We start from the raw sequence: 24,155 nt of genomic DNA on the forward strand, positions 1-24,155 counted from the left end.
GGAGCTGGTTATGGAAAAATGTGCGATCCATCCGAGCGTTCGATCCAAGGGAAGACGGAAACACAGAATTTGTTCGTATCGATACGCAATTTCGGCAACGGACTCAAAGTTGCTCACGTGTTAAAAACTCACTCTACTGTAACCCTAGACTAAAATCGGGGCAGAACGACATTCGGAAGGGAAAAAACTCAAACTGGATGAATATACGAGGAGAATGATGTATTCGAGTAATGCGGAATGTTGAGATAGCTATTGCATTGAATAAACAAAAATCATAGGTGATGAAGGGTAATGCAATTCTTGATTATATGGTATCGTCTCGTCGGTCATCGAGCTTCAGGGAGAATTTTTCGGTGGATCCCGACCGAGCTGAGCACCGGCGCCGTCCAAAAGTCTCTCGAAACTCCGAGCGGGTGAAGCTCCCTGCGAGCAAGTCGAGCGTCGGAGTAGGGAAGGCTATCGGAGGGTAGGCTCCGGCGGGCATTGAAATCTGTAGCTCCGGGATACCTTCGAAGCGGACTGAGCAGCTTGCCAACTCAAGTTGACTGGTCACAGACTATCTGCTCGTTTATCCTAAAGCGTCTGTATCCGTCAATCCGTCGTGTAATTCCAGAGCTGCCAGCGGTGATCACAAGCAGAACCGTTGTGGGTAATGAGGTGTACCTCGAGAGCCCGCGTTCCCAGCTTGGCCGCGAACCGACCCCGTCTTTCCTCCGAGAGTTCCGTTTTCTCGTCTACTCCCGAAGCCGGCCACCGCCTCGTCGATCCCTCACTTCGAACAGTGGCGCGAAACCAGGTCCACTCCCTCCCCACCTAACCAGCGAGACCACGAAGTCGGCCCTCTAATAAAAAGTTGCCTCGCGCCCTCTATAGGAGCCGGTCTCGCTAGAGCTAGGAGGCTCACCAAGCAACCTACCAAGCAAGCGAGCGACCGACCAACCAACCCAGAAGCAAACACACACAGACTCAGAGCCCAGACGAGACGAACGTCAAACTTTTTGTTCGCTCGTTTTTCCTGCTCTGGAAGCGGCGGTCTTTGTTTTGAGATTTGCTGTCAATACAATCGTGCCGCGCCATTGACTGTTTTAGCGTACACAGAGGAGACGCGCAATGCTAATGTGCCGGTCTCTCTCGGCCCGTGTTTGAAGCACTGTATCAACACCGTTCGAGCTCGGTGCATGGAGCGGAGAATCTCATTCAGCTCTTCTCCGAGCACGAACAATGAGCATCAATCACTAATTTCACTTCGGGACCGAGGATTCGCGATGCAGTCTCGTAAATAAAAAAAAACCGTCTCATTCAAAATTAAACACTTTTGTATCTATGGCGGGAGCGACAGCATTCTGTGACACTTGTCGATCCATGGATCGTCTGCGACACGGCGACGGCGTAGATGTTGATACAAGCCAGCGTAGAACTTGGGTTTCTAATCGGGTGGAGTAGGCCGGAGGAGCGAGCGCCCAGCAAACCACGCCTAGTTGCAAATATAGTAAAAACTTGAACCCAAAGCCAGTTGCCAGGGGAATGGTTATGGTTTTTGTTGAGACGCAACAATCTCCGTCACCCGAGCTTTCAGCGAAATCGAGGCCACCCATCTCTGTTGAGGATCCAGGATTTCAGCGACTCGATGCGGTAGCCGCAGCTCCGGCGGATATAATGGACATCGTGCCGGGAAACGTTGACATCCTCGCTTTTCTCCCGGATCGCGTGCGGAGAAGAATGATTCCATCTCTCGAAGAAAGCAAGTAAGGGAATCGGCAGCATTCCCGTGCTTCCTCGAGGGACTGTTAAGCTCGCGAAGTCGTAATTTACCGACTCTCTTCCCACCGTCTCGTTTTCTTGCGTCCTGCTTTCTTATTTCCCCCGGTCCCACGCCATAGCTCCCCATCGCCCGATCGCCGCCTCTCTCGTAGTACCTACAGTTCTCTGACGTGATCAGAATGCGGGACCGCGCATGGAACCGGAACCGAAATCGGAAATCCGGATCAAACGGGGAAGAAACGAAACGTTCTCCAAATGGTTGCCCCTCTCCTTTTCGCTTTGTGACGGTCAGATCATTCGGTGGCCCCAATAAAATGGGAAGTTGAAGCTCCCCCGAGAAAACGGGTGGTTGCTAACTTTCTGAGGAGTCTAGGAATCGACGCGAGATTGCGTCCGACGAGGAGAGCTGTCTCGAGCTCGCTCCAATGAGCGATCCTTAGACTCTTCCCCTCGAGTCATCAACGAATGATTTTTCCGAAGGGAATCTGCACGAGCGCGCGATATCAGAAGCTGCCCCTCATCGCACGGAGCGTCCCTGTTATCAGTAGATCGTTGACAGTTGAGAGCTCGACAGTTCGAGCAATTGGACGCTTATCTGAGCTCTCGAATCGCCGTCGATGTGAAAAAAAATGATGTCCGAGTATTTTCGGTCTGTTCATCAGGAGCTCGGTATTATATCATACCGGAATGATGTGACCGGTCGTCAGTTTCATTTCGCTTCGGCTGCGCTAAGTGACTGGACGGCCGGGTCGTCACCGTCAGGAGAACGACCGTCTGCCTAACGATCGCCATGAGGGTCTATGTGACCACAAACGCTACCATTGCCACCCCACCTTCCATTACGAGGACGCTTTGCTTCTTCAGTGTCGCATTCTCATTTCGTCGGTAATCCCGAACGAGGGGACCACGGCTCCGCGATCGGTCGAGAGAGGAGCTCCTGTACTGTCGATTCGAATTTCTTCGATGGCGTCATCGCCTGAAAACTGATGCCCGCGGCGCTTCCAACACAGATGACAATCCTGTCGCAGCCGATTCGTGTCGGCTGCTATTTACGCCAGTCGGAGCAGCTGCCTATTTGGAAAACTCGCGGAGAGGGGCGGTCGAAACATTCTGAAGGCTTGAGGATTATCCTTCCAGAGGGGAGGACTATAAGGATCGTATGTTTTGTCCGAGAAGCGAGTGCCCGATACTTCGCGCTTCCCTATTGGCCTAGATTGTTCTTGCTCCTCCATCTTCTCGGCAATACACTCCATTATTGATGCCTTCTCTTACCCGTGATCATTCCGAGTGCATAGCCTACGGATATCCTTGACCTCGGTTCTGGAAAGTGCTATTTTGCTGATTCAGAAACGAGGTATGGAGGACGAGTATATGTCGAGGACGAGGTATGGGAAGCCTCAGGGAAAATGACTCTTGGACAGGGTCGGCTCCTTTTCCTATGGACAGAGACGAAAGGGGATGGGAAGAGAAATTCAGACGCAAACCTGGAACGTGCGGAGCTGGTGAGTCTGAGAGAGGTCTCAACTTGTCTCGAAGCAGCGCTGGAGCGGGGTCTCATTCGGTCGGGGGGGGGGGGAGGAAAGTGTCAGTCGAAGGGAGAATTTGGAAGTCACTTAAGTCTATGGATATTATGTGGGAAAGAAGGAAGTCCAAGTAAAAACGAGGGGATAGAAGGCCGGGCGGAGGGAGAAGAGAACGAAGAGGGAGAGACGAGAGCGAGGACTTCGACGATGAGGAAAAAAGTCCCGGGTAGACTCCGGAGCTGCCTTGCCAGTCCGGATCTGGTCGAATCGGTTTGGGCGTCAGCTCAGCACTTTTCATGGCCGACTGCATACAAAGAAAGAAGAAACGACCGGGGGAAATGGAAGCGAACGCGGACTTCACCCCGAGCAACAGAAACATCGTGCCACCAACACGACACCGAGTCGACTCGCGGCGCGTTTCCTCGATCGAGAGATTGCAATTACAGGAAAATGCGAAAGAGTCGGGAAAATATCCTGTGCTTCGCCGAGAGATCTGGTTTCACGTACGAGGAGGTTCACATTCCCCCTAACGAGTCGAGAGCAGCTTTGGTATTTTTTTCGGTCTGATTGAGAGCCAGAGGACAGGCTTCCAGCTCCGATGCTGCCTACCACATACGCGAAGCTCCTCTGAAACATCGTCTATTGACGTGACAGTTGTCACGAATTCGCGCCGTGTATTTAAAGAAACTTGGGAAGCTCGCTCATCGATCCGACCATCGATTTGTTTCTCGACGTACGCGGGCGAGTTCCTTTTCGAGCGCGATGAGATCTTCCACCTTGCTCCCTTAATTCTGCGCGGCTCGGGTCAGGCCTTCGTATTCCCCACCTCACTTTCATCGATCCCCGGGCTCCTCGTTTCTCCGAAACCGACGTCCCAATGACCTGTCTTCGTCACCCAACGAGGCTTCAGTCATACGAAGCAGGCTTTGCGGACCGTCTCGAAAGAATCGGGAGCTTCTGGGGTGACTAGCCCAACCACCGAGCAATTTCCTTGCTAGTTCAGCGCCCAATGGTCGGTATGAGAATTTTCTTGATACAAAAGAATCTACATCTTTGAATTAGCACCAGATCTTGGGATTTTGACGCGAAACGAGTGCTCCCCCCTAGGGCAGAAATGACGGAGCGGAATTCCCCGATTATTCCCCGCGAATTCTGGGACAAGAAAAAAATTATAATCACTACCCTCTGCTCGACGCCGGCAGCACTCGTGGGATGGCCTGAGACGGATACAAGCTAAAGATGGAGAATATTCTCCGGAATGGAAGATAGGCTTTCGTATGTTTCATGCGATGATTGAGAGTTCGCCTGCTTGCCGATTCGTCGCCAGACCATGGAACGTAAAGGGCATCTTGCTGTCCTAAGCGTGTAGTCGTCGCTTATGTTCGGCCTTTAACATTAGGCTTCTTGGTGGGCGATCCTTGTAGCCCGAACGGGCAGCTGGACGGACGAGCCTAGCGCTTTTTCGTAGGCTCACGTAATCCCCGCAGCACTGATGTCGCCAATAAATTGTGAGGTTATCTTCAGCCAGATTCCGTTTGCTTTCCCTGGAGACTCGTCCGAGAAATGAATGGGGGCTCGCCAAATGCGGACAAATGCCTTCGATCTGGCAACAACCTTCCGATCCAGCCTTGGGATCTTGGAAAGTTCTCGAGGCTCCGCGCACAGTGCCGTCGCTGATGATTATTGCTGCCTACGCGTCATGACGTTCGAGACTTCCCTCCTCCGAACGAACACGTGGTACATTCCGAAAACGTTCCACCGTAGGAAATGTCCAACGTTTTTTCCTGTGGTCCGAGTTCTCCATACGGTCTGATTTGAATTCGAGTCGGTGCCTGAGGGGAAAGCGGCGCGCCCCAAGATGAAGGATTGCGCTCGGTCTCGATGCGCGTCGTTGCGTCCCACGCCGGATTTTCCATCTGGAATCCCCGCAAGCGTTCACTTGCCTATTCCGCTTAGAGCTGTCATTTTTCTTTTGCCACACGGAAACCAGGTGAGCCGAGTCAGCCATCAAGCCCACTAGGAGAACGGGCAGGCGGTCGAGGGGGAGCCTCCCTCTCCGGGGGCCCTGGGGGGAGGGGAGCCGATCTACCGGCCGATCGACCGCTCGATTGACCGACCGACCGACAGACGGACGTTCGAGAGAAGGGGTGACATCTCCCTTACATGAAGAAGCCGGGACTGTGTGTTTCAAGGGAGGTGGAGGAAGGACTGAGGACCGGGCTATGGTCGTCGAGGAGCATGGCGACGCATGCGCACTAGCTCGGGGGCCCTTTCTCCGAGCCGGAGCACAGTTGAGCGCGGGCCTTCGTGGGCAGCGGAGCTCGGAACCCCAGTGCGCCTCCGTGTGGAGTCAGTATGCTCGCTCTCGCAATGTGCAGCGAGAATGTCAACATGTGTTGAACGACAGAGTGCCGCGCGGCTCCGGTGATTTCTCGGAATCCCCGTCGCCTACCGGGTTAAGCCTCTTTTGTGGTTGTGAGTTCCGCCGTTTGTTGTTTACGAACACTTCGGAAGTGGATATTATTATTGGTGCCGAACACCGGAGATATCATCAACATGGATTCGTCACCAACGTCAACTATGGGATGCTTCGGATGCTTCCGCAAAGTCAATCAGGTCTGTACGGATCGTTGAATGTAGCTGTCATGGGCCGGGTGCGATGTTGGAGCTCTCACCTGTTGACGTTTGGACGGAGACCCGGGTCGGCTCGACATCGGAACGCTCCAGACTTTGAGATTACCTATCTAAGCTCGGCCCATGCCTACATGAAAGTCACAGGAAGGAGGAAAGACCGCGAGTATCACCAATGTGCTGTCAAACTTCGACTGCTTCCCTCCGGGATCCAAGGAAGGATGACAGTCGACTATAAAAGCGGACGCACGGTGGAATGAAACTACTCTTTACTCTCGGTCTGTGTCAAGGTCGGTCGTCAAGACTGGGTCCGTCCTGTTCTCGTTCGAGAAAACTCTTTGAAGACTCATAGAGCCCTTCCCTGCATCCTTCCGATAAGGAGGAAGAACCACCTCTGACTTTTAAAGCCAAATGAACCGCAAAAGCTCTGCCTCAAAAAGCAGCGGAAGACATCGACGGCTGGTGTCCCTCTCCGAGGTTGTAATCTCCACAGCTCGAGCTGGGGCGAACTCGGGGAACAACGTATGCCTAACTGCGGCCCTCTAACAAGAGAATTAGCTTGAACTCCCGCGAGACCTGAATTGTCCCAGTTTCGGAAACGGAGACGAAAAAGGAACTCTCTTTCTAATGATCGATCGATGGAGTCGATAGAATAACATCTCCGCTGCGAAAGGTGAAACCTCGCGGATGCTCCTCGTGGTCACGTCCGAAAGCGAGAAATCGTCTCATCGCCCGGCGTATAGATTTTCCCCGCGCGTGCGGATTCCTAGATGCAGACACCTCGGAAGCGAAACTATGTTTGCGAGCTCGCTCAGATGGAGAGAAGCATGTCATCAAGTCCGAAAGTGTTGTCAAAGGCTTCAGTGGATTACTCTATGGGGGAGAAACCAGACGCAGAGATCCCATCCTCAACGCGGTAAATTGCAAACGATAGCTCCATGTTTGAGAGGATGAATAGAACCCAAAACAACATTCTTGTGACGACGCGACGCCGCCGTGGATGTCTTTGTAGAGAAAATGGGGTCGCTTCCAACATCCGCCTCGGTGGCCTATAGAGGACTCTCAAAGCCAGGGGCTCTCTCCGCTTCTCTGTGGAGTTCATCATGACGATTCGGTCTCTGAGTAGGGACATGTACTTCTCTAGTCGTGATGGACGCGTAGGAAGGTACGGAGGAAAATGGCGGAGAAATCGGCAACTCGACAAAGACCATATGAGATCGAATCTCCCGGGTGCCCGGGGGGAAAGCGGCACGCCCCAAGACTCCCACCAACGGGGAGCTGCAGATCCTTGGCGTCTCGATCAAAGGCCTCTAATTCCCCCTTCTTCGGAGGAGTTTCTTTATTTTGACCGATGACCTCCTCTTTCGGAAGTTTGGGAGTCGACAGATTAACCTTCTGCGGTATCAGCGTTTTCGACTTTTCCGACGCAGCGGCAGCACAAGGGCCGCAGGAAGGAGCTCTCGGAAAATGGAGACCGGAACCATTTGTCTTCCGCTCGCAGTGAAATCGGAGAAATATTTCTTCTATGCGTTTTCATTCGTTTCGTTCCTGCGGCGGGCATCAGTCATCCCTATCTTCATACTGGTTGTGCGCGTCTCTCTCGCATGAAATCTTATTCACTTTCCTTCACTTCCAAGCGTAACAGACTTTTCGAAGGCGATGGATATTTGTTACAATGTGGTTTCCCTGGTGGATTTCCGCACTTGCCCCGCGCAGCGGGCTTTCTACCTCGTACCTCTGCCATCAGAGGGGATGACAAGTGTCCCTTCCCCTATAGGCGGAAGTTTTCCCCTCCGCGGACTGAATTGAATGCAGAGACGCGAGTCCCCACGCAACCACCTTGACGGCTCGCATACCGCTCGAGCTACCTAGCCTCAAATTTCGGCGACCCGCCGACGGCGAATCCACCGAACAGGCCGGAATCGGGGAGAGCGTGACAGATTCTTCTACTTTGTCACGCTTTCAGCTCGAGAAGCGCCGACCAACGACGAACGAAACTAAAATGCAATGCCGTAAATTCGACCATTCACGTGCTTCTGGCTCAACCGGCTCCGTTCCTCGGTAGCTCACCTCGTCTTCAAACAAGCCGCTCGATTCTTCTCGGGCGGAAATTGAAATTTATTCCTTGTGTCGTCATTTTGCTGCGCTGCCCTCGACTGTGGAGCTCGAGTTCCTGTCGTCAGTGTGTGTTCTGTGCGCCGGAGGACCGCTCGTTCGTCCGGTTGCTACTTTGGTTGTTACCACCGACGCACGGTTGCTCAGCAAGCCTCGTTGCTCGTCCTTTCAGAAAAAGCCCTCCGCGTTGATTGACAATTGAAGGATGGCCAGTCAGCTTTCGTCCCGTGTCTGGACTGTCCGTGCGTCCGTCGATCTCTCCCGCGTCCGAGACACTTGTGTGACAGAGTTGCCAGGAAGGCATGCGCGCTTGCCTCTATACGCTCTGAGTCTCTTTCAGACAGTTTGATGGGGCTTTATCATGCTCGTTCCCTGGAGACCGATCCTTCACTCAGACACTCGGGACGACGAGACAATGAATCGGATTTTCGAATCACGAATGTGATCATATCAGGAAAACTCGACATTGACAAGACACTCTGTCCTGAGAATAAGGCAATGGATTAGGGAAGGAAAACTCTCGGGTTCGACGTCTTCGGAGGTCAGGTACCGAAGCTCGGGCGGAAGGCGTGATCTGGTCCAGAGCGTATCCAGAAGTCTCCGATAATGTTCTTTGTGTGACGAATTTTCATGATGAACCTTGAAGGCTGCTGCGATAAGCATAGAATTGAGCTGAAAGTATCAAGAAGCCAGCCGGCGCTCTCTCTGCTGAGTTTGCGCTAAGATTTTCTTCATCCGAGACGTCGGTGAACGCGAGCTTCGTCGGAGCCAGGCAAGAGGAAAAAAAGAGCTCAAAAGACAAATGACCTTGGCCACAGGTGTCCCTAAAAGTCAGCAGAATTTCAGAGCCCTAAATCTGAGAGCGGATACAGAAACGGAGACCGAACTTTTCCACCAGGAAAGTTTCATGCCACATCTGAACGAATATCATTGACTCGTGCGTAAACAACCAGACGCAGCTGACGTGCCTCATTCCTCTCCCTTGCTATCGAGGGCAACGCACACCTTGTCTCTAGTCTCGTTGACGATTGAGTTTGCGGTATACGAGGCTTGGAATAGACGAACTGACGTCAACGCCTACAACCCTGCTTGTGAAATGATCCCGGAAGACTACCGATTTTTAAAGCGTTAGAGACGGAAAGAATCGGGGCTCTTCCGCCAGCATGCTGGGCGTTCTCGCGGTTTGCTATCCACACAGTCAGTCCCCTAGAACTCCGCGTTGGCGAGGTTAACTTGACGCGAAATAAGAATCAAGCTTACGAAAATTCAAGGTTCTGGCTATATTTCATCACAGACAGCTCAAAGCGCGGACAGGGGGCCCACCATTCACACAAAATGCCAACAGGAAATTTCTTGGTATATCTCGAGTGAGCTGTGGAATTTCCTCCTCTCGACCGGCAATCACGTTGGAAGCTGCGCAGTGAATAACCGCTGAAGAATCGCGTATCTGAACTATCGTCGGTCCAGACAGAGTAGGCAGCATTATGGAGGGAGCGAAGAGCATGCATACAAACCTAGCATAATTCCAGTGTTTTTCGACGGATTTCACTCTTCTACCTAAAATCTGGAGGCCGACCAAGTGAATGGAGCTGGCTGCTCGAGGCTCGGCTTCGATGTTAAGTGAGAACGACCTTTTTTATGGTCTTACCATTTCAGTGCACGCAGCCCTGAAGAAAGCAAGCGCGGCGTAAAAGAAGTGGTCTGCCTAGTTTATGGGCTTCGTTAACGTAACTCCGTCATCATTCGCTACGGCTGGCCTTGCGAGATGCTGACGAAAATGTATTGGAAGCAGAGCCTCGTCTTCATTAGGCGAGCCCTTAATTTTCCGCTTCCCCGGATCTACTTATTGACAGAAAGGTCCCTGTGGAAAACCTTCCTTATTCATCAACCTGAGTCAGGTCTACTGGTGTCACATCGGGTCCTGGCTCCTTCGAGAACCACTCGGTACTGGCAAGTGATGGACCTGCTAGCTGCCGGCTGCGTTATCGATTTCTGAATACGACTATGAAATGAAGGGAACAATCGATAGAGAATCCATTCCCATCCCCCGTTTGTTCTCGTCTTATTAAAAGGCTTCGCCCACGAGGCGAAGCGTCGTATGCTTAATATATTACGGGGTGAATTATTCCGCGTCATTAGCCAAATAAATGGCGCTAGCTGATATCAGCCTAACACCCCACCACTCTTCTGTTCTGCGAGCACCGCGCGGTTTGAATGTTCGTACTTTCCCCGTGCAAAGACCCGGAGTTCCAAAACTCCAGCGAAAGCCTATCCCATTCTTATTCCCACAATGGAACAAGCTTGGGGGTCGGCCAAATGGCTGGAGAGAAGGGGAAGTAGGTATCACAGTGCCATCTCACTTCTTCTGGAGGCTGCCCGTCAGAGTCCGAAAACTCCCTCCGACGACTCGGAGATTCCGCGTCCTCGCGCGGACCATTTGGCCGCTGCTGGCACGTTTCTGAATTCCCCGTGGAGGTATTCGTGTTAGCTTGTACCGAAAAAAAACTCATTCCCATTCGGGTCAGGTGGGCCGATGTGGTCAAGTGGGATTCGTTAGCGATAACGACGATCTTTAGACTCTGTTGGTCACTGGCAGATCGATTGCGACTCTATTTGAGTCCCTATCTCATTGTTTTGTTCAACAGCTGATCCAAATATAGCCCCCCGAGTTCGCACCTGCTCGAACTGCTGGATCACTTCTGCGAGGGCCGTGAGATTTTCACTCCGAACTCTCTCAGCGCGCTGGAGTACGTTGTTCGGTTGTTCAGCCCGACGAGACAAAAGCTCCAAATCGTGTCGTGTGCCGCGTCGACTTTTGCCCTGAGGAGAAGATCCGATGTTCTGAGACGCTTTTTCCTAGTATCAGATATGCAAATGACGAGGCAGCCGATATATTATATATACGATGACCCCTCGTATCAACATGGGCGTGACGGCTCTTTGACGAGATAAGGAGCTATTCAGAAGACTGCTCGCCTGCCCGACCGCCTGACGGAAATCATATCTGTCTGGTCGAGCCTCGGAAAAAAATGTCAGGTCCCGCATCGGAGCCGAGTCCGATTGCGGACAATCAACCGTCGATTCGCGTTCGGTCCGAGAGAATGTAATTTCGAAACGACGCAGCTCAGCGCCTCAGCCCCTCAAAGGAAACTATAGATTGGAATGCGAACGGAGGCTTTTTCGGAAGAAAAGCATCCCAGGAACTCCGGGAGATGACTCGGTTTTACATTTGGAACCTCTACCATGCATGGGGCTCAGGGGGCAAAGGGTCCCTATGCCAAGATATCACCATGTCTTGGTCATAACGTGCTGCCAGCTCCGCGATCGAGTGATATCCGAGCACAAATTCGAAACGGATTCATTTGAGTCGATGGCTGGTCTTCGTGCCGCAGAGGATTGCATACTGTTCGCGGGCTTGGCTACGAAACAGAGAAAAGCGCAAACCAGCATGCAAATCTACGCTGGATCGGGGAAGTTGCCTCCGTCCCGGGTCCAGAGGCCGTGTGGAAACGATCCCTACCGACGCGGTTCATTATAGAGTTGAATAAATCTGGCCGGAAAGCACGGCGACTTGTCGACTTGCTCTTACTCGCAACACCCATTGAAAGCCTCATATGTAGCGCCGTTCAAAGGCGCGACTCAAGTTGTTGATCAAGCCTTTTGAATTCGAAGTACAGTTTAGGGGGCTTCTATGAAGAGCAAAGGCTTAACGCTCTCCAGGCGAGCCTCTCGCTTCGGGGCTCCGACTCGATTAGCATAAAGACCCTGCCTGAGTGCCTCGATACAACCGGGGCAGAGGACAGTTTTTGCGCAGAACCCTTGAGCTTACTCACTGATTGGGTTCTGGGAAATAGATATACAGAGAACGTTTTCCAGGCTGCACTTTCCTTCGATTTTTTCCCCGCCCGTATCAATCTAGCCGAGAATTGCTCAGTTCATCAACTTATTCCATGCCCATCGCCGAGCTGTATCGTTTCGGCGATACGTTTGCTGGAATCAGAGCTGCTCCCGGGCGCCCTAGAGCCAACGTGTGATATCCGTCGCGATGCGTCGGCCCTTAGGATGGATACCTGAGTCCGCGTCGAACCTTGACGGAGCGTTCTGTGCCGTGGCTGAAAGACAGAAGGCAGAAACCTGTTTATCCAACCTCCTAGCGCGTAAAAGCGGTGCCAGCGTAATTTGCTTTGGAAAGCATGATTCTGAAGCTCGACTCGTAGTTTAGATTCTGAATCGACGGATTCTCATTTTAGAGTATCTGTAAATCTCTAGAAATCCTGGGCCGGGCCGGTCTTCCAGTCAATCTGATCAGAGACTATTGGATTAGGCGACTTCGATATCGGTCGCTGGAGCCCCAAAATTACCTACGCAGTGCGCGAGGTCTCGTGAAAGCCCAGCATCCGACTCTCGAAACACTTCGACAAGCTTCGCTCCGACGTTGCATTCGGAAGTGTGTGTGTGTGCTCGAGGCTCAAGCTGGGCTCTCTCTCTCTGCGGATTCTTGAGGTCCTCCTGCATGCGTAGTAGACATCAAGATCAGCGGCTCCACAACGTCTGGCCTTGGTCTCGGGGCATGAGAGCGGAGAGCGTACGGTGTCGCGGTGGCCTCGGAGACTATGGTAGATATTTTCAGAGCAGCATCTCCACAACGACTGAATTTCTGTAGGGATCAGCTGATGTTCAGGGATCTTCACTCCAGATCATTCCGGAGCAAAAAAGTGGTTTTTCGATGATTGCCTGAATTGGCTCCACAATAGACCACCTGAGCTGTGATTTCGGAGTTCAAAGTTCAATTTCGCTGAGATATCGTCGAAGTCCTTCATCAATCGTGCTATCGCTTTGCTCCACCTTGACTTCACGATACGTTCGAGCCTATTTATCGCGCGAGCCTCCGCGATACGGAATGCGGACTACGGGAGCGCTATGAAATCGGTTGGGAACCGCTGACTCAAAACTCCGTCGGGGTGCGGCAAGAATCGCCCGTGAAACTTTCAGAATATCTGTCCGCCCGACCCTTTCAGCTCATACTAAGACCCTCGCCGAAAATTATCGTCGGGGGAGTCTCTGCGACCCGGGAGCACTTCACCGAGAGCGTAAACTAATGAGGAGATTGCGCCGTATCTCGGCCCTCATTGCCACGAAGCGTACTCCACGCCCAGCAGCGAAAATAAAGAAGTGGAGAATCTGAGACGAATCTGACAGAGAGGGATACAAACTGTACGGAAAGTGAGAGGCTTCTCTATCCTCTATGATTCTTGAAGTCTGGGTAATCTGATATGAATCTCGAGCTTGCGTAGAATCAAGTGTGGCTGACCTAGCTCCCCGCGGAGCAGACCGAAGAGCGACCAATCCATCGTCGAAGGCAGTCATTGACTTAGGATCTCGAGTTTCCGCTGGACCGGAAGCTTATATGTGAGACGGCTTTCGGCATTGTTGTCTAGTGGGGAGTGTAGTATACAGTGAACGTTATCAGCACGAAATGGGCTCGTCGGTGCATTGCATTCTCCGCAGTCACTCGGAAGCTCAACATCTAATATGTTTTCCTTTGACGAATGGACGAAACCTAGAATGAGAATCCCTGGACTTGACCGAAACTGCTTCCCTCACTGATTCGACTCTATCCGTCCGGCGCGCTCCGAGTTCACCCGCGGAATCCCCCGTCTCCGACATAGGGTAGGAGAGAATTCTGGTGCGGGAACCTGCCACTCACAATCAACTCCGTCCTTTCAGTATCCTTATCTAAAGTGCTGGCGAGTGTTTGAGGAGGAGAAGTGAGTGAACAAGCAACCTCCTTTCTTCGTTCGGCAGTTGAGGAAGGAAAAGCCGCCATCGTCGACTTTTACTGCGACAGACTCTTTTCCGCGCACAGATAAGGAGCGCCACCCCACCGCTGTAATGAAGCGGTTCGTCTATTGCCCTCCGCCATTAATGGCTGGAGGCAATATTATTCAAATGAAGGAACCTTCATTGTGAAACAGACGACTATTGTCTCAGAGACTCTTTGCATGACTGCCGGACCGCTCGTCTGTCGGTTTTTTTAACTCTTCTACAGAAAGAGAAGATGGAGTGAAAGAGACGCAACATCAGAGTGCACCGAACGAGATAAAGACTCCTGTCCCATGACTCGATCGGGCTCTCGAGATTTTCGCTCCAGTCCTGGATCAGAACAATGCGGTGATGTTGCGCGTTACGCACCGGAAAATCTCAAGAAAGGCCTCATTAACGTCTATCGATGGTTCCCCGATCGGGACGCGCGCGACAGATGGAATCCTCTGCTGTAGTCATCTCGGAATTCTGAAGCTGCCGAGTCGTTCTTGAAGCAATACCGCGCGCCCCATTTCTCTCGGCGACAAGAGGTCACCGACCCCCGAGACAGAGCCAGGCGCCGCTCCGTGGGCCTTCGTCCGTCGGCTTTGGCCTCATGTCTTTCAGATTCCCCCCTTCCTTCCGTCTGCGTGGGGAGCAGGGATGGCGACGGGGAAAGGCATCGGAGCTTCTTCAGAATCAAAATGAGAAGCGGCAGAAACGACTCATCAAAATACATGACATTCACTGTTTGTGGCCCCGGCGGGCTCTGTCATCGGTAGACATGAGCACACATCATCTTCTACTCGACATTGAAGAAGCTCGAACCTTCACCGACAGATCGGATAGGAAATGAGATGGCCCTTCTACTCTTCGGCGAAACTGCACTCTTCTGTGCACAAGCTCGTGTATTGATGGACTCGAGGAATCGCATTCCCATGAATCTGCGCAAGAATCGATGAATATTTTCTCCGATACAGCAATGGGACGATCATATTGGAGATCATGGTGGTTGTGGAGACGATCGAAGTGGAAGGAAAAACCGCAAGTTGCATCTACTTTGGACCCTCGTTGACGGTATCACAAGGAACAAGAGGACTGCGTTAAAAGGCTATCGACAATGTTCATCATATGCTGCGTCAATATCAATCTCATTGCGAGCAAACACATTGTGAGCTCAGACGTTTATAAAGAGCGATCAATCCTCAAACAAAAGCCACTTGAGAACAGCGTGGGGAGGACCGAGGCAGGACGATTGCAGGGCGGTTGCGCTAGCACCGCCGCCGCCGCCGCTTAGGGAGGACCGACTGGTGCAAGCAGGGAATAGCATCTCCATTTGAATAGCCGCGCTCACTCCCCACCCAGGCGATTCCCTGCTGTTCATCGTCGTCGTTCTCGGTAGCATCGCTCCCCATCCTGGACTGACGCGGTTCCTGTTCCTCACATTCACTCGATAGTATCATATTGTCGTAGAATACATCGACTTCTCAGAGTTTCCTTGGATGAGAAACGATAGATCGCTGTGGTTTCCGATCACATATTCATCCGCAAGGGTTCGCTTGCGAAACCCGTATTAGGTTTATGAGGCAACAGTAGCGATCGGGAATAAAAAAAAATGCGGCTGAGAGTAATTGTCGGGAAGCGAAGCCCTCTGCATGTTGAGTGCTTCCCTCTTATCGGCGGGAATCCTCGAGAAGCAAAAATGCGTGAGCAAATTGAGAAATCACTTCACAAACGAGTGGAGCCTAAAAAGCGAGGGCGAGAGCCATCACCGCGAAGTCCTTATAGGCCTCCGCTCCCGGTGCTACACTATTGGTTCCCTTTCACCGACCGACTCTGATAGCTTCCGTGTGCACAAGCCAGAGCAGTCGATGGCGCGTCACTGGCCCCTACGTGACTGTGTACCATATGCCGATAGCGAGCCAGTCGCGGGGAAACGAGGCTGGCATCAATGGTAGTGGAAGCAACCCAGAGAATATATGGATGCTGAGACTACACGTAGTGATTCGTTATCGTTCCCCGTATTCCGCGCGCGAGTTCCACGTCCATTCGTTTCACCCATTTGGAGAATACATCCGAAGCTTCTCCTAACAAATGCGGGCGATGAGAAGGATTTTTTTCAGTCCGATTTCACGGCCATTTTTCTCTCCAGAGCGCGTGCACCCGGACCCGTTGTAAATCTACCCAAGATCCTCTTACCCTTCGCCGTTAGCGTGTCTGCCGGCTTCCTCCTGAGACTTCCGAACGGATCCGTTGCTCGAGCCCCCGCGATCGATGTCCATTACCCTCTTATTGATTATCGGTCCTGTTCGTCAAAGAACGCACAGAGCGACACCGTTACAGAGAACCGGTCCAGGCTAGGCCCTTGCACGCATAGTTCGCCGACTTTCCGCGAGCGAAACCTTCGAACAAACTCCTGATACGCGCGGTTGCATAAGCTTCGCATTTCTGAGTCAGCGTTTTTCCCCGCCTCCAGTCCACGCCTGTTCCTGAATGCGCTCGCGAGGAAGAGCTTGATACTGTGGTGGACAAACAAGTGGAATTCGCGAGAGTAGCATAACCAGCCCGCTCGATGCATAGGTGCGTGCCTGCCGCATTCACGAGAGTCACGTTTCACTTCGCTGCTCGTTCGAACAGCAACATAGATACAAGAGTGCTTCAGGCCAATTAATGTCGAGTGGCTGCTACCCCGAGGAGGTACAGACACTGCTGGCGGCTCAAGCTGCTGCTTGACCGCTCGCAAAAGTCTCGACTAAGCATTTGTTGCTCTAGGTAGATTGGCACAGCTCGCGTGGCATGCATTCAGTTGCTTGAGCGTCCTGGATGGGCGAGAACTGCGTATTTTCCGGCGGAACGATCGCTCCTCTGGTCGGATCTCTGAAATCCGTCCGAAAAGGGAAGGGATTGAAAGTCCGACGACGACGCTTCCGACAGCATGTCGCCAAACATCGCTGAATATTCACCATGACTTCCCCCATACCCGGAATACAAGTCATCTCGATATATTCTCTCACGTTCACGGATGAGGCTCTGGTTCAGACCTCTACACATGGACAGCCAAGGAGGCGAACCCCACTCGCGGCTCACGGATTGGTAGCGGAGGAATGAGTGAGGAGTCGAGGAACTTCACGGGCATCAGGGATTCAGCTCCACGACTTCGCTGATTGCGACGAATCTATGTTGGCGAATCATTGAGACTAAGGGGAACATTTAGGGATACTGAGGAGCAGATCGGAGACACCGAGCATCGATGAAGCTACGTGACCGATCGGGGCATGCAGACGGGAGACCTCTCTGACTGAGAGGGGGAGGAGGAAAGCATGACAAATGAGACTCGAGAGGTGCAAAAGGAGAGGGATAATGCTGGAACGCGTCGTTTTTGATGCGAAGAGAAATAATGCCACACGGAAATAGAAAGATGCTGTCTTCGTCTTCCCAGTGTAGGTGCACTCACGGAATCGTGCTTGACCGTTTCTCCTCATCCGGGGAGGTAGAGAATGGAAGATGAAACAACAAGCATTAGGTAGGTTTTTTGGCAATTTCCGCTAGAGGATTCTCTTGGATCGTTCGTCGTATAGTCGCTCTCGTTGTCCTCCTCTCGTTCCTCATGTTTGTACTCTGTTGGCTCGCGTCTCGGGAGCTTTCTCCCATCGATGAGCCCGGAAAGAAACTATTTTTCGAGGCAAGGAGCCACACACAGTCGTAGTGGTACGATCGATGGAATAATCAACGAATCCGACCGCGAGAATCCGTACTGGATTGGCGAGGAAAAAAAACGAGATAAATCGAGATTGAAGTAGAGATTTTTCGAAGTCTCCAAACAAAGATCGTGATTTTCCGAGCGAAAGACAGAGATTCGATGCGGAGGCTTCGATTCCGAACGGCTGCAAGCCCTCAAACCGAGCCTCGTTAGGCCTAACCAGAAGGAGCGGCTTTTCCTCTTCCTTGGTTTCCCTCGCTCACCGACCCCGTCCGATTTTCTCCGTTCGACGGAGCAGGCAGCGCAGCGGAGACGCGAGCCGCTCATCGGGACCCGTTCGCTACCGTCGCACATGCTTTTATCCTCAACGAGGCGAACCACGCGGCGAAGCAATCGATCGTTGCCGGAGTGCCGGAGGCGCACGCGACACCGTGGACGAACTCTGTTTGAAAATTTCGCCCCACGCTGCGCAGCATCATGCGCCGCATTTTGGAATTATGCACTGCGTGCTTGTCACTACTCCAAGGCCCCGGCTAAGTCCTGTCGGGTATCGGGAAGGCCGATATCCACGTTCATGGCACTAGCTTAAGCGCTCGAATATGAAGACTCTTCAAGAAGCAGTCGATGCTCACGGAAGGGAATCTGAATATTCCTCGATACACATGAACGCGAGTATCGAGCTCTGGGATCGCCGACATCCACGGAGATGACTCCCGGCTGTGAAACCGCGAGACAATGTCATGGTATCAACGAGACTCATCTAGACGAGACACATTAAGCACTAATGGAGACTTGAGTATTGCGATCCGTTTTCGAGCTTGGCTTCGCTGCATGAATCAACAAGGTCTCGGAAGTCGCACAGCCCTCCGTTGCCCGAAGAAAATATTTGAATTTCAGGACGCCGAATAATGGCGGAGGAAGCGTTCTCGCAGAAGGAGCCTCTTATACACGCTTTGACCTTCAGGCGGAGCGGCGTGTGAGTGATCGAGCTTATAGAGACGGATGCTCCCTGCTCGGGCAATTTCTCAAGACTCGCTGGAAGGCATGAGATCTCCTCCAACAGAGGAAGGCGCCGGTGCTGCTATGTGCAGCTGATGGGGTTTTCCCGAGCGAAATGGACGGAAGGAATCGTTCGGGCGGTGTTTTGCACTCCGAAAAGCTGGCTCCCCGTTGAAATAATCTGAGGAGTTTCAGTGGCCTGTAATCCCTCAGCGAGACTTCGAGTGTAGCGATTGCGGTCGGGATTACTCGGGTCCGTTCGGGAGATAGAGCCATCGCCTACGCTGTCGGTCCGTCCGGAGATATATGGCCGAGATAAAGCCACAAGTTATAGCTGGCTGAAGGTGCCAATAGCGCTGATCGAGGGATAGGCAGCTATTCGCTTCAGAGCTCCGACACCTCTCGGACACACACTCACTCTCGGTCTGTCGCGATGGCAGAGCCCTCGGGGAATACCTGCTCAATCAAACTGCTTCCGAACGCTTGCGAAGGCGACTCGCGTCGGAAAACAATGGAATCGATGTGCGGAAAAAAAATCAACAGGAAAGAAGTCATTTCTGACGGATATGACGTCGCGTTCCTCCTCGTTCCGGCAAACGCAATCTCCGCGAGGCCCGGGTCCTCTCGGTTCTACAGGTGGAGCTGTCCCATCCGGATGTTGTTATTCACCGCGGTCGCCAGCAAGAATGGTGATTAGAGAACTATCGCGACAAGCACCTGAATATCAACGAATATCTCTGCACCAACCGCCTCCAAGGGGGGTGGGGGGCATTCACCGACAGACGAGTCGACGGACGATACGGAGAATGGCCGCAGACGCATCAGACAGGAGCAGACACGCATAAGAAATTACATCGTGACATGACGTCGCGCACATATTTATGCGGCGCGAGTGCAGATAGAGTGCTAAGCCCGACACCGCTTGCTCGCCCGCGGCACTCCGCAGCTATCCGAGACAAGGGCGAGATTTCGTTTTACTTCTCTTGGCGGCTCATTGCATTAGTATCTTCGAGCCGTATCTGGAACCGAAAGAAGTATTCTGACCGTCTCCGAAACTCGGACACATACTGCTGGAATCAAGCCGAATCCTGATCGTAAGCCGGGAATACCGACGCGGGATTAACAGAGTAGTCCGGGGTCGAAAGATGTCTTGTCTGTGTTTCATCATTCATCTGAAGCCCACTATTAGGAGGGATAATTGAAGTAGGATTTAAGTTACGTTCTTTTAATGGACATCGGGTAGGGCTGCTCGGAACAAGAGAAGTGTACGGTGGTCGTAGCTGCGAAGAAGACGCCATCATGCAGCGAGCAACCTGCGCTCAGAATTTCGGAGTGTCCGTGGATAGCAATGATTTATAGATCCGAGAGCCGCTGCTCAGAGGAACTCCAGCAAATCATCTTGATACGTGTCTGCGGAAAGGTATTCTGAAATGTTTGCAGAGCGTCTCCGGATGTTCACTTGCGTGAGGGTCTTTTTGAGAGCGTAATCCTGGGCCTGCGGCTCTGCGATGACAGAATCTGGCAATTCGAGAGCTTCGGAGAGTTTCTTCTCAGATCGTTGTCAAGTTTTGGAAGTGAGTCCAGCGAGAAGACTTCATCAGTGGATAATTGGCGGTCTCGAATTACCTCCCGACGAGATTGAAGAATTGCTAACTGAAGCGGCACATTCTTCTGAAAATAATCGTGGATCGGAGAATTGTGTACAACGTCCGCTCGCAGTTGAGCGTCGTTCCGGAACGGGTTGTATAGTATAGACGTCCATACGCTGACTTGGCGCCTCGGTTCGGCCTGTTACCGAGTCGAGGGGAGCGCTCGGTGAGAATCCAAAGTGGGCTGTCAACTTTGCCCCTGGATGATCCATGGATACGTTTGTGAGTCCCGTGAGAATGACACGAAAGGCTGGCTCATCTCTCCCGGGACACCGAGGATTAATATGTGTTCGACCGCGAACGTTTTGCTCTGAGGGGTTTCGCCTCCTAGGTCCTTGGAGACAAAGCCTCTCTCTACGCCGCTGGGTCGGAACAAGTTGATTGAATCTAGGATAGCTTTCTCGTTTCGTTCGATTTGGAATAACCCGAACTAGCGCTGTTTAGTCGTATGCGGAGAACTCTGCCATCCCTGCTCTATAACCCCGATTCCTCTTTTCCAGGTAAGCGCGAAAGTGAATCCAGCGTATAGTGGGCGGAGCTCATTTTGATCTCTCACGCAGGATATGTGAGTCTCGTTCCTCGTATTTGCATCCGGGAACCGTTGGAGCGGCTCCAAACGAAATTCTATTGAAGTCATTCCTGATTCCACATCGCCATGAACTCTTTCCGTGTCAGCCAGTCCCACCGACACAAAATGTGCGAGTTGCGTCAGAGCTCGCAGCCATGGCCTCGGTCGTCGAAGTTGATAGCATGCCGCTCCGGCACAATGTGAGCTACGCCATCTTGGTTTCCCTTGTGTTTGCCGCTCGCTTCCTGTTTTCTTGTTCCCGGTCTCTTCTCCTGTGTCCCTCCGTCCGTCGGTCTCTCCACAGACTCCTTGCAGAGTCTGCGCGGTTCGATGCCGAACACGGCTCTCCGAGGAAGAAATGAGAAAAAAACTCTCGACCGCGCGTGGTCTCCATCGCTCCAACAGCGGCTGGAATTCGTCTTTCTCGGATTAGACGCTGGAGGAGGAAGGTATTGGGAGTGACAGCCGTAGAAAACAAGCACATCCTCATGCTGTGGACGTACTCGTTCGCAGATGAGTCGCTCTACAGGAGAGGCCATCCGCTGCGTAGTCCGTCGGCGGAATATTCCGTGTGGTGTGCACCGAAAGAGATAAAATCATCGAGGACTATCCTCCAAAGAAACGGGGGAGTGACTCTGTGATTCGGTCCCGCTCCGGAGCGATCCGCAATAAGAGCTCGAATGAAGAAAGCCGAAGATCAAACTGCTCATTGATGGATTCCCCAACGACCGAATCGTTTTCCGTTTCGGCCGAGCGTACGTAGTCCTTCGGATTTCATTTTCTCTCATCCAAACTCGTTGGGAGTCCTGCTGGGCGGCAGAGGGTTCTGTTCCTCGCGTTGGCTCGACACTCCCCGGTGGACTCCCATTCGGTCCTCCTCGCTTTGTCGTGGTCTGTACGTATGGAGGTTATCGAGGATGAGTGGCTTTACAACACCAGCTCCTTGAACCGGAAGCGTGCAAGCGTGGAGTCTAAATCGAACACGATTCTCGTTTATGGCTTTTGGGTTTTGGTATTCCCCTCGCGGTGTCTGTAAGCTCGGTCCTTTGTGCCACCCGCCGATGCTCCCTCATTGAAGCGCCAAGGGTAGAGGAGAGGAAATATATAACAATCCTCCTTGACGACGAGATACAAAGCCGCATGTACACAGATGCGTCGCAGTCGCACGCATAACGCTGTTTGGATCCGAGGAAGCCTCAGGTTGTTGAGCCGATTCAACAGCCCCACGGAGAGGACGAACGTACGTCGACGGCTATTCCTCCGGCCATTCGACTCGGCGGAGAGAGATATCGGGAGTGAGCGAACGAGCGGAGTCGGACGTTGTCGTCCTCCGCGAGCGAGACCCAGGCATCACTGTGACTCATGCGACCGCGACTGCTGACACCTATCACCTCTCGAGGTTCGCGACTGTGTGACGTGTGCTGGGTCGAAAATTTCCCGCAAGGATCAAGGTTGAGAACGACTTCCGAAAGACCCTCGTGATGATTTTCCTCAGCGCTTCCAACGCCCTACAATATACGTACATTCATCTGGGGTGAGTCCGCTCTACGGTAGACCACCCAAGACCAGCTCAATCGAGAGTGGATGAGGCATCGTATGCACTAATTCGGGCAAATGACATTCTGGATTCCGGGGCTATACATTAATTAAGTCGCTCACATTCGTGTCGGAATGTTGTTGGAGCAGAAGAATCCGATTCGTCCGAAAGCTGCTTTGGACGGAGAATACTCGCACGCGTTACATCCGACAGCAACACGCGAGCGTCAAAAGCCCGCGCTCATCATCCAATTGCGTCGCTAAATGAAGCCTCTTGTAATTGTCTGCTGTCGACACCGTTCCTGACAGTCCGAGGATACGGATAGCTTAGTTGACGGTTGTCGTTGCTCTGCGCCAGGCCTTCGGCGGATCACGACGCAGCCAATTTGCTTGATTTGGCTCGACAAAGGGTGCGCCGCTGTCGGTGTCGTCGGTGAACTCAACGCCGTGGAACAATAGCGCCGCCACTCGACTTCCCTCCGTGCGCTTTCGTCCGACTCAAAAGTCGAGCGAATCATCGGCGAGAATGAGAAGAGCAAAGAACAGACGCGTTCCGACGACAAGGTCAAGGGCTGCGAGTTCCGGACGAGTTTCCCAGGCCGACGTTTCTCGTACGATCTTTCATGCTCAGGAACGATATCATGACTGTCGATCTGCACCCTCGATGGGCTTCCCTGAGTTCCGGATAGTTGTGCGGTTTTTTCTTTCCCGGAACAGACGATTCCCAGGCACAATGGGCCGCAAGTAAAGGATCGAGTTACTTACAAAGTCAGTCAGTCAGTCGGTCAGTGAGCCAAACAACCACGACGGAAGCCCCGTTCCAGCTACAAGCTTTGTCTCCATTCGGCGGCGACCCTTTGCGAAACGCCTTTGGCTCCGAGGGGACATCTTGGGACTTTTTATTTTTTCCTCGTTCTCTCTGTTCCGTCGAAAGGGACGACGTCAACGATGACGACGATGACGTCCTTGTGTCCCTGAGCTCGAAGTTGGGGACACCGTCCATTCGGAACATCTCTCATCCATCACCACAATGGGAGCAAGCCCATTGAGGAGCCGTCGTCGGGCGGGACTCAGTCGGTCGGGGGAAGCAGTAGTTCTAGATGGCGGAGTCGGCGTCGCAAACGACGCGACGCAGGAAAAACCATGCCAAAAGCTCGCCACGGTGCGAGAAGAGGAAAAAGAAGACAGAACACTTGTGGGTCTCGGTTATTGCCTCCCAAAGACAGGAATGAACGCTAGATCCGTCCTAATGAATCTGACGCAAGCGTGGGGGTTGTCCTTGAAAGAATGGTATGCAAGCTTTGATTCGAGCAGTCGCCCGGGAGAATTTTCCCGCGGCCCGGAGAAGCTTCCCGATAGAATTTTCGAATTTTAGGAGTTCAGACTCAAAACTCGCAGCCGACTGTCGAGGCGGCTGGTTGGAGCGAAAACTCGCTCGGCAAGTTTGCCCTAGGCTTACGATCGTCTCTCCGCACGGGGAGCTCCCCTCGGCAACCAGCGAGGAGATTGGGAAACGAGACCACAATCGGAATTGCATCGTATGGCGGTCTCTTATCTTGTCTACGCGATGGAAGTTCAGCGAGCGATGCATTTTTGCTGATTCTGCCTATGAGACCGTGAGCTTGACTCGCCGGAGTTGTGCTTGAAGCTCGTATATAGAAAGACAGGCCGACGAGTTCCTCTTGCCTTTGACTGCCGGTCGGCGAGGATGCTCTTTATCCGGCTGATACCATCATATATCTGGATGCGAGCTGACGCTGATCCCTGGCCGACTCGAGCTCTCACTCCCCAGGCTCTCTGTAACGCACATATGTTTATTATGCGTAGTGACGCAGAAAGCACACCTAGCTTTGAATTACGGCAGCTCATTT

The 24,155-nt window shown here is 52.5% G+C and overlaps 1 protein-coding gene across 1 annotated transcript in view; it reads left to right on the forward strand.

The window, feature by feature from the left end:
- Positions 1 to 5,840: 5,840 nt before the first annotated feature.
- LOC114828508 (uncharacterized) overlaps positions 5,841 to 24,155 on the forward strand; it is a 77,399-nt gene continuing 59,084 nt past the window's right edge. The window contains 1 exon segment of the mRNA XM_029112927.1: positions 5,841 to 5,900. Within this exon segment, the coding sequence (XP_028968760.1) occupies positions 5,841 to 5,900 (60 nt within the window).

The sequence above is a fragment of the Galendromus occidentalis genome, unplaced genomic scaffold (assembly GCF_000255335.2).
Source record: "Galendromus occidentalis unplaced genomic scaffold, Mocc_1.1 scf7180000077538, whole genome shotgun sequence".
NCBI lineage: Eukaryota > Metazoa > Arthropoda > Arachnida > Mesostigmata > Phytoseiidae > Galendromus > Galendromus occidentalis.